A 10,992-nucleotide genomic window follows, 5' to 3' on the forward strand; every position below is an offset into this window, starting at 1 on the left:
GCAATTTGGCTGTCAGCAAAAACCAAAGTGCAAACAGGCCACAGTCACATGCGACTTACATTGTACATGGTGGAAAAGTCACTTGCAACTAGATTCCATTTGTTGTGACTGTGGGGCCGTAGCTGCATTATTCCGTAACACAACAACATTGACCATCCCTGGATGCGACGCTGCAAGCTATGTGTTGTGCGTCAACCTTAAGGCCACCTGCAATAAGCTCTGGGCTACCAGAGACAGGGAACCTCCAGATACGTCCATGATGGCGTCCATGAAAAGTGAAGGGATGTCCGAAAACTAGGGGGGGGGAAACTTAAAATAAAATATTTCATGCTTACACAAAAAAATTGTGACACTGACTACTATGCAGGGTCACTTCACTTTAACGAAAAGGGGGTGTGGCCATCACGGACTGACACATGTATGATTTACACCAGAAACTGGCGTCAAGTCATACCAGAAATGTACGCCAGATCGGAGGAGCCGAGATCTGCCTAATATATGAAGAGGCGAGCGCCTCTCCATATACCAGGCACATAGTGCGCTAGCAGGAATAATAATACCGGCCTATGAAGCGGTGGTATGAAATTCTCCCCCATACACCTATATGTTGTTACCTACAGACATTCACTGTCAAAGGAGTTTATGTGTAATGAAAAGTTCTGCAACTTCCTAACATACTTTGTTTTCAAATAATCCACGACCTCTGCTTGCTGTCAGCGAGTGAAAACCTTGTTTACCTATCCTGATGAGGTCCAGCAGACAGTCTGTCATTAGAAAGTGCCGATACGCTGTGACGAGTCCTGCAGCTGTGTCAGTTGGACGCGATCAAGACACAAAAGAGGTTAGAAAGTTGCAGAACTTCTCGCGATTACATTTTATCGATAAAGACCAAAGCGACCATCTCCCAGTGCTGCGTCATCGACAGAGTCAAATCACATTCACACAGCGACCAGAACGAGAAGGGTTAACAAGTCTAGCGTATTACCTTGCGCACGACCTCTTCCTCCTCCTGGCGCTTCTCATAATGAGAAAAGTCATCAAAGATGGAGGTCGTGTGCTTGTAAGTGGCAATGATTTTAAGCACTAGTTTTGCTTTTTCTAAGGGCACCTCCTGCGTGTCTCGCGAGTTTGTGACCGGTTTATTGTCGTTGTTCTCCAGACGGATATGCCTCAGCTGGTTGTTGGGGACGTCCTTGACAAAGAGCCACTTGACGTCAAACTTGCCCTTCCACTTGTCCTGTGACCAGACACCGGCGCTGGTGCCGTAATCGACAGGTGACCGCATTTCGGCCACGCCGCAGAAGTGTCCACTGCCGTTGACGCTGAAGAGCAAGTAGACGGGGCCTTTGCCGTTCATGGAGCGGAAAGCGCTGTCCAGACGCTTGTTGCCGTGCTCCGTGCTACACCAGATAGAGTACTTGATGGAACGGTGGATATCGTCCTCGGAGTAACTCTTGATGATAAACACACGTCCATTTTTCAGGTTCCAGTCGAAGTCCTTGGGGTTGTAGCTGTGAGAGGCTTTAAGCTTCTCCAAGACTGGATGGGAGTCACTACCAGGGACAGCGTGAGGCTGAGCCCCACCCAAGGGATTACCGTCAGGGCCCCCACCTTGCCCATAGGCAGCGTTCCTGTTACGGGGGGCTACCCAACGGTTTTGCGGTGCCTGCTGCTGCTGTGGCGGCGGCGGGGGGTTTTGGTAAGGGGCTTGGGACATAGGCGGGGGTTGAGCCGGGATGGGTTGCAGCAGCTGCTGTTGGGGTTGTGGCTGAGGGATAGATTGGGGAGATGGGATCTGCGGAGGCATTGGGGGCTTAGAGACAGGGCCCTTGTTGTCCCAGGTGCCGATGTCCATGTTATGCTTGATGGGCGGTGGAGGCAGCGCCCCACCGATGATGGTGACGGGTTTAGTTTTCGTTTTAGGCTGTGGTTTGGCAGGCTTGCTGGCTATGGCTGCCCATGAGGTGGGTTTGGAAGGTGGCATGCTTATACTGTTGCCACCGTTGCCAGACAAAGCACTTGGCATTCCTACGCTGTTCACCACAGAACCCACCGTCTTTACCGCAGACGCAGTCACGTTGCTGCCTATCTTAAGCCCCACCATGCCCTGTTCAATGCTGTTCATGCCAGGTGCTTTATTAAGAGTCTCGTTATGAAACCCGGTCTGTCCGTCCACAATTGTCCCGCCCAAGGAGCTGGGAGGGTAGCTGTAGCTGCCCCCATAGGCAGAGTTCTGAGTCTGCTGACCCTGAGAGCCGCTGGTGCCCCAAGCGGAAAATGCAGGGTTTTCTGGGAAGAAGTTGAAGCGATGTTGGTAGATGTTGTTTCCCAGACCCCCTGGCTGGCCGAACACGGCATCATGCATGAAGTGATGATCTCCGTTGCTGAGCTGTCCATATGGGGTAAGATATGGGATTGGAGGATCTCCACCGGTTGACCATGGCGCTTCACTCAGGGAGTACGGGAAGATAGATGGCGGGTAATAGCTGGAGAGGTACGGGTCTGTCATTGAAGGGTAGCTGTTACTCTGTTGGGGAAGTAGAGAAGAAAACGCAAAAAATTAGCACCAAAAACAATGCAATTATTATTATATACCTGAAACTTAGATTCCTCACTGCCAGGAATATACAGACAGCCTATCCTTAGGATATATGCATATGAACAGCATGGGTCTGAATTAAGAACACTGACAAGTATGATGAAGTGACAGCAAGCACAGCGCCCTTTTTATGCTCTCACTCAAACCTTCACAGATCACACAGACTGCCTCTCCTAAAGATAAACTCATTTAGTAGGATTGAATATCAATTGCCTATCAGTGATCGGTGCAGATCCACCTAACGACGTATGAAGGGGGCAGTACTTGTCCCTTTTTATACTTGTCAGTTGGGTGTATTGATTTGGGCTCCACCACTCAGGTTGACTGCCCACCCTACAGATAGGCTATTGATAAGTATTCCCATAAAGGAAGAATCTATAGGTTTAATATTAAAAGGGTTTCCCATTAGAGACATTTATTCTCTATCCTGTGGATAGGCACTACATGTTATGCGCTTGCACCCCAAATGCAATGGTAGTGCACATACATAACCCCCACTCCATTCACTTCTATGGCAGTGAGGCAGATCGATGCACAAAGTAATCTTCCTCTGTCCCAGTGATGTGAATGCAGCGGTGGTTACACAAGTGTATTTTTTGGGATGTACAGATCTCAAGAATGCTTGTAGCCTCAGCCATCGGACCCCAGCAATCAGACTTAGGGGTCTTTAAAGGGAAAACCCCTATAAAGGGGTTGTCTGGGACTTTTACTATCAATAACCTATCCTTAGGATAGGTTGATAGTACATCAACATGGATCTGCAGCTCGGGATCCCCACCATTCAATCAGCTGTCTAGTGCAGATATCACTGGCCGTATTTAATGGAAGCTTCACCTGCAGTACCAATCCAGGCCATTACAATACGGACAGCGATATCAGTTTCCAGTGCTGTCTGCACTGACAGCAGCCCGGCAAACTGCTGTTAAACTATTGACCTAAACCTAAGGATAGGTCCTCAATATTAAAAGTCCAGGACAACTTCTGCACTTTTTTGGCTCCTTCTGCCAGGTGAAGAAGGCCCCACATGGCAATATACGTGGCTGTCTTCAGCTGCTGAAAGGAGACTAAAAAAGTCAACAGATCAGGAGCTCTCAGAAGGTGAAAGTGCAGTCACTCCTTTAAGATATGCTGTTGACTTGTATTCCTGGTAAACCTCATAGGTTTCATAGCTGAGAAAAGAAACCCATGGCTGTTCCATGACCACCACCTCACCAGGTGCTACAGAAACAGCCGAGGCAGCACAGTGCGTTACGCCCTTCCTGTAACAGGAGTTAATAAAACAGTGTAGTACATTGTGCTACACCGTTACCATAACTCCCGTTGACTTTAATGGAAGTTATGGAGATAGCTTGCTGCGGCAGCCTTGCGCTGTGTCCATGACTCCGAGCAATGTGGTCAGCAAACAGCCATGAAACACTAAGATGAGATAACCCCTTTAAACTCCCATTTACTCCCTGTGGATAGGGAATAACTTGAAATTCTGGTGCATCGCCTTTAATTCTTGTATATCTTGCTGTCACTGAATGGAATTTGCTCCTTGGATTATGAATCTCTACACCACCCACACAGCAGAAGTAGTGCACCCTACTGTCCGCATGGTGTTATACACTACAAATATAATGTTCTATGCTGGAGTGTAATACAGTATTAGTGGAAGTACAATGACCGCACTGACCTGATTGGACTGCCCGGATAGATACTGCTCGAAGTCGTTGTCATGGACGCTGTCCTTCTGGTGCAAGGATCCATTTTGAACTGAAATAAGATCATTGTTTGAGCGCCCTAGTGGAAAAACTTTGGGGAGAAATTGAGTTTGCAAATAACCTGACAAGAGGGGGCCTTACAGAGTCTAAGTAGAAGCTCCAGCTACAAGTCTGGGTCCAAATATAGGGAAATCTGCTTAAAATGAGTTCTTTCACCGGTACTCATGCTGCCGGTGGGAAACTAATTTGGAGCAAAGTATCCATCGTAACAAAATCCAACAGTGCGCAGATGAGCCACCCGGATGGAAGAGGAAGCGAAGAACAAGAGATACGAGGACTATATCCTTCATGGAAAGTTACGGATGGAAAATATTAAATAAGGAGGCAGGGGGGCCTTTAATATATCTCTATATATTTCTATCTCTACCATGTGAAGCCAACCCCAAGTGTCATCACATCCTCCTGGGTGGACATGTAGATTATAAATACCAGAACGGTTGAAAATTCAGGTGTAATGTGTGACCTCAATAAATATGCGCTTATGTACGGTGTATCTTGAAAGCTTCTCTATTTATGAACATCAGCACAACGGATGTACGTCCCCAGGATTTACTGAGGAAGGGGTCTGCTGGCTTCGAAACACATACTGGTATATATGTGCTGGTTTCATAAATAGCAAGGTTTTGGAAAAGCCACTTCGTGGAAGCATATATGTATCAAAAAAAATCACACCTTGGACCCATTTTTTTTAACCTTTCTGGTATTCACAGATGAGGCAGCAGAATCGCCTAGATCCAGTATAAAAGGGGCTGTCCAGGCAGGCAAAATCCTTACCCAATCCTGCAGTGTCAGAACCTCCGCTTCCAGCCCAGTTCTGACACTGGGTCATGTGGTATGGACTGCTCTGTGTCTCCACCATGTCATCACAGGAAGATGGATGTTAGATCTATCTTAGAGCAACCCGATTTTGTGGGGGAAAAAAAAAACAGACTGGAGGGGGCTGCAAGCATATTAGCTGTATGTCCTCTCCGCCATCCATCCGGTTTGCCTTCGCTGGGTCTTGAGCAGGGCTAGGAGCACAGGACCCCCGATCTTCAGATCAGCAGGGGTCTCATTGGTGAGACCCCCACCGATCAGTAAGTTTTCCCCTATTCTGTGGATAGGGGATAACTTGCAATTCTGGTAAAACCCCTTTAAAAGGGAACCTTTCAGCTCAAACATGAAGTCCATTCTGCAGGCATCATGTTGTAGAGCAGGAGGAGCTGAGCAGATTGATATATAGTTTTATGGGGAAAGAATCAGTAATACTTGTATTCTATTCATTTATATCTCTGCTCACTCTGAGCTGAACAGTCCAGTGGGCGGTCCTAGCAGTGACTTTATCCAGTGGGAGAACCACCCCAGAGGTGCAGGGGCTGGGACCACCCCAGAGGTGCAGGGGCTGGGACCACCCCAGAGGTGCAGGGGCTGGGACCACCCCAGAGGTGCAGGGGCTGGGACCACCCCAGAGGTGCAGGGGCTGGGACCACCCCAGAGGTGCAGGGGCTGGGACCACCCCAGAGGTGCAGGGGCTGGGACCACCCCAGAGGTGCAGGGGCTGGGACCACCCCAGAGGTGCAGGGGCTGGGACCACCCCAGAGGTGCAGGGGCTGGGACCACCGGAGCCAGACATGATTTGGGCAAGTATATCTCTAATATAACTGCAGATAATTTAGCTAATTAACGTAATCAGTTTTTGGGAACGGTTACAAAAGTTTTTTTAATTTTAACTTTATAGCCATCTAAACACTCGGTCTTCTATCTCTGGGATTTCTCAGCATTATTTATGGAGGAGCTTCAAGTGGAGGCAGAATAATTACCTTTACTGTCCTGTCCTTTTGGTCTCTGTTGCAGATTCCCGATGAGGATTAAAGAGGGGAAAAGAAAAAAAAAAGGTAAATTAGATATCTGCAGACAACATGTACACTGCGCGGCTTGTGATGTCATCACATTTGGGGCGGAGCTAATAAAAATGGTGCAAAGGAAAAGTAGAGAGGTCGTCCATATTAACCAATCAGGGTCCTGAATCTATTATCCCATAAGGCTTTGGACAAGTGAGGGCCTGAATCTGATTGGTTCCTTCTCTTGTAACGGTCTTGGTAGATTTCTCATTAGACCCCTACCAGGAGAATTTTAAAAGGGATGAAGACAACCCCTTTAGGGCATGTGGCTGTAACAGAGGGGCTGGTGCTCTGCCGAACCTTCCTTGTATTACCTGCACTCATCTGCTGGCTTCTTTAGAGTCCGGTTACTGGACAACCTCGCTTCAATAGGGCTGAAGGGGTTAGAATAAAACATTTACGGCCCCGTGGCGCTCGGGATCCAGCGCTGCAGTCCCGGTGGTTGCTGCGTCACATTCCTGAACTCCTGACATCATGGCACTCAGGATGTGATCGCCGACGCCAGAAAAATGAGCGGCGGCGCTGCAGCTGTTCCGTTTCCTGCTGGGCTTTTTGCATTTACAGTTTTTTTTGCCCTTTAACAATTCAGCGACAAAACATCCAACGCCGATGTGAACGGACCCCGACCAGTGCAGCCCCTAGGCGCCTTTTACATGTAGTCTCTGTCAGACGGCGGGGGTGTTCAGGATTAGAAAGACACAGCTGCTTCCTTGCAGACACTGCGCCACCCTTATCTGTAGGTTGTCTGTGGTATTGCAGCTCAGCTCCCTTTGACTTCAATAGAGCTGTGGACAAGGGTGGTGCCGTGTTTGGAAGAAAGCCGCCATGTTTTTTTCTAACCCTGGACAATCCCTTTAAGTTATGAATGCGCCTATAAAAGTGGAGATGCAGCTCACATTCTGCACTGACTAAACCTAGAACAGCCCCATGACACAACTGCCATCTGCCCCATCTGAAGGCATGTACGGCCCTCATTCTTTCATTTCCTCCGCAGCCCTACAGGTTTCACCGTCCTCATCAGCAGGTTGTCTATACTGCGAGGTGATCACTTCTATTCAGGTGTGTCTACTATTACAGCTGACGGTCTGTCCTGTAATTCTCAGCCCCCCTTCCAGTTGATTTGGAGGTGGAGTTGTCTGCATTGAGATTTTTTTTTTTTTTTTAAAGTAGGAGTTGGAAGTCATCCCCCATCCATAGGATAAGAGATAACTGGCTGATCAGGGGGGATCTCACCGGGTCCCCCGTCCGCACTGCACTGAGTGCTGCCTCTCCCTCCACATTCAATGGGGCTGTGGATGCCGGTTGGGTATTTCCCGCACTGAAACGAATGGAGCGCTGATCGTGCTCGGCCTGCGCTCTCTTCATGCTGACATCACAGATGGCAGAGCAGCGACCCCGCAGTGATAGGCAGGAGACACGGGAGTCCCGCTCTGGGGATCAGCGGCGATCCCAGCAGTGAGGCCCCTACCAATCAGCCCTTATGCATGGGGAATAACTTGCAATCTTGGTACGATCCCTTTAAAGGGTTTTCCAGGCATCACCTGCTATCAGTGCCAGAATACAGGCGAGTTCCAACCTCTGCATAGTGGCCGGCACCACACCGATCCCCGTGTATTCTGGCACGGACAGCCGGCGCTGCCTGGAAAACCCCTTTCAGCCAGAGCAGAGTGATGCAATACTGGGGGGGGGGGGGGGGTCAATCGTTTACCTACATTACTGTATTGGGGTGATTTCCATACTATAACCGTATATATTACAGGAGACACTGTTGTCAGGTATATAAGTGACGCCCTACAGACGGCCGGCTCAGCTCCTCGCTGCTAGTTATACATCGTACATAGGGGATAACTTGAAATTCTGGTGCAGTAAGAGGCCTTCTGACCACCTTCACTCAACGACTGGCCAATTATCAGCAGGGCAAGAGCCGTTCTCCGCACTTCCCTCCCCCATCACCTCCGTACGTCCCAATAAGAAGTCAACGTCCCATTCGAGGGGGTTCACGTTTTATTGGGACATCTTCAAGTGCCATCATTTAGCTCTGAGGAAGGGGGGGGCTGCGATCTGACCGGAGACCCTGCAAACATCCCTATTGGTTCTGCTCTCAAAGCTCTAAGGGTTCAGCATCTGCGGCGGACGTGACGCTCCGTCATACGAGGGGGTGGGGGGAGGGGTGACAGAGATACGGAATAGACACAAGATGGGGAGGAGGCATAACATATCTACAGGGTGAAGAAGTCCAAGGAGGAGGATGTATAGAGAAGACATCCAGAAGGAAGACCAGCCCAGAGCGTCAGAGACCCTCGCGGAAAGAGGATGGCATGTATCAAACTACAGAGTGACAGACGGCTGGGCAACCACAACTCCCAGCATGTCCTGGCAGCCACAAGATTACTGATGCTGGGAGTTGTAGTTATGCAGTAGCCACAGGTTAGAGGTGGCTAGAGTAATAAAGGGGGGGAGGGGCTTAAGAATTAAAGGGGCATTCCAGCAATAGGACTTTTCATCCATTCACTAGACGGTTGTAAATGGATATATCGATGGAGATCCGGGCGCTGGGACCCCCGCCAATCCTGAGAAAGGGAGGGGCACGCGCGTGCCCCAATTACCCAGATCAAGTTACAGCCTCCCATTTCGGGGGAACGGAGCCGCCGGCTGGTAACTGAGACAGAGCCCTGCTATTTCTCTGTGCCCCATTGAAATGAATAGAGCGGCGTTCACACATGCCAGAGCGATCAGATAGTAAATCGGATCAAAAACGTACAGAAATAGTAAACATCGATCTCGGTGGATCCGCTGGAGCTGGTTTGTTTTACTGGGATGAACGGTCAGAGAATTTTTTTTTTTTATTAAAAAAAAAAAAAAAAAAAAAAAAAACACACAGCAAGTCCGTCCTCTCGTGGTTCTTAGACAAAAATTGGACATTTAAGTCAACTAGCGTGTTGGAGAAAGAAAAACCCGACCGCGCCAACCAGATCCGAGAGCGATACGTTTTCAGTCTACGGAATTATGGAAACCATTAAAAATAATAATTTGCGCCGCCTTCAAATTTTGTTAACATGCAAAAAGAAAAAAGGAGACATGAGTGGGAAAAAAAATATATATTTTTTTTTTCTCCTTTTCACGGATCCCAACCGCCCGTGTGAATACCGCCAGGCGCAGAAATGTGGCGGTCCGGCTCTTTTATACCTTTTTAAAAGTCTTGCGCGCCATATGCAAATTAGCTATATAAAAAAAGTCAAATCCTAACTGAAGAGCACTGTGTGTAGCCCCGCCTCCTCCTGAGCGATGGAGTATCACGTGTGCCGCCCGTATAATTTGAGCGCGCACATTCTTCTTTCGCGGTACGTTCACTTGTGGAGGCAACGAGGCTGATTTTGCCGCGGATCAGCAGCGGATGTCGCCTCAACTGAAAGACAGAAATCTGCTGCGGATCCGGAGAAAATCCCAACGGGCTCATGAATCGGCGGCGATATTCACACACACGAAATCTGAATGACTGATCCGGTCGGATACGGCGCCGGAGGAGGGCAGATTACCAATGTGTATTTCCACGAGCGACGGTCTGCGATTCAGAAGACGCCGCGCCTCCTATTCTTGGGCGATTCCGTTTCATAATCGCTTGTTCTTTCCTGCGTGATTTTTGCGCGATCTTTCTATTTTTTCCACGCCAGTTTCCCGCACGCGGCGGCGGCACGCTAGAGACGCGGCGACTTTTTTCCCGCAACACACAGCAGAAATCACCGTTTACGAGTGCAGTTTCTCGGCCCGATACCGCAACCGCACAACGGTTCGCTGAGCGCGGTCCATACAATTCCTAACTTGCCGCCAGCGTCGCACTCCGCTGCCGCCACTAACTGAAAATGCGCAAATGTTTCATTGCATACGCTGGCCCCAAAATAAAGTCCAGATCACAGCCCCCACCTCCCACACGTGCGCCAAACACTGCGTACAGCGCGGCATCTCGCTTACACTTCAGCGCTTGGCAGCGGCGGTCGCCATCCTATCAGGACGGGCATTGCCATCGCCGCCTGGAAACGGTCATTTTAAGTATTAGTCAAAATTGAGGAAATCACAAATTCTGAGGGGAAAAAAAATGATTAAAAAAAAGAAAAAAAGCCTTAGCGCCATCTCGTCGGGGCAGCGGCGCAATAACGGCGGCGAAGAGAACGCAAAACACAGGAAGATGAGGACAGATCCCCTCGCCAACATTCTAGACTCTAGTGATACTTCTCCCGGCTGAGGGTTTGCTACAATGTATCAGTCAGCACAGATGGTGAAGGGATCGGCTGACAGCAAGCAGAGATCTTGAGCCGCTCCACCAGCAGGCTGCATGAGGGGGCGGGACGGGGGAGGCGGCGGCCGGGACCGGGGAGGAGGCCGCAGGCGTGCAGCGGGGCTCGGGCCGCACATCCGGCTCACCTGCGGGTCCACGCTTGTGGCAGACATCATTCATGAAGAGCGGATTGGGAGGATCCACACAGTCCGGAGGGGGAGGCGGCGGGCGGCTCACGACAGGCCGGGGCCCGAACAGCGGGGATAGGCCGCAGGCGGTGACTCGGTGCAGTCTTCGGTCCGGTCTCGCTGCGTCAGCTCCAGGCCTGGCCGGGAAGGTTGGCGCACTTCTGGGGGCCGCGGCCGCTCGGTGTCTTGGTTCAGGCCTGGCCCGGGACTTACAGGCTCCACACTCACCTATGGCGGCGGGGACTGGGCAGAGTGCGGCTGACGTCAGCACCAGCGCGCTGCATGCCGG

At 50.0% G+C, this 10,992-nt stretch overlaps 1 protein-coding gene across 3 annotated transcripts in view; it reads right to left on the reverse strand.

Moving 5' to 3' along the window:
* Nucleotides 1–10,992, reverse strand: part of YTHDF1 (YTH N6-methyladenosine RNA binding protein F1) — a 41,406-nt gene extending 30,414 nt beyond the window's left edge. Inside the window, exons 1-4 of one of the 3 annotated variants that reach the window (XM_066586096.1) lie at nt 10,662–10,992; nt 6,162–6,186; nt 4,275–4,393; nt 986–2,527 (exon numbers count right to left, since the gene is read on the reverse strand). In XM_066586096.1, coding sequence (XP_066442193.1) covers nt 986–2,527; nt 4,275–4,393; nt 6,162–6,186; nt 10,662–10,691 — 1,716 coding nt within the window. In that variant the 5' untranslated portion in view covers nt 10,692–10,992. The remainder of the gene's footprint in view (nt 1–985; nt 2,528–4,274; nt 4,394–6,161; nt 6,187–10,661) is intronic. The other 2 variants (XM_066586097.1, XM_066586095.1) reach the window with 2 other exon arrangements.

This window comes from Eleutherodactylus coqui, chromosome 13 (assembly GCF_035609145.1).
Source record: "Eleutherodactylus coqui strain aEleCoq1 chromosome 13, aEleCoq1.hap1, whole genome shotgun sequence".
Classification (NCBI taxonomy): Eukaryota; Metazoa; Chordata; class Amphibia; order Anura; family Eleutherodactylidae; genus Eleutherodactylus; species Eleutherodactylus coqui.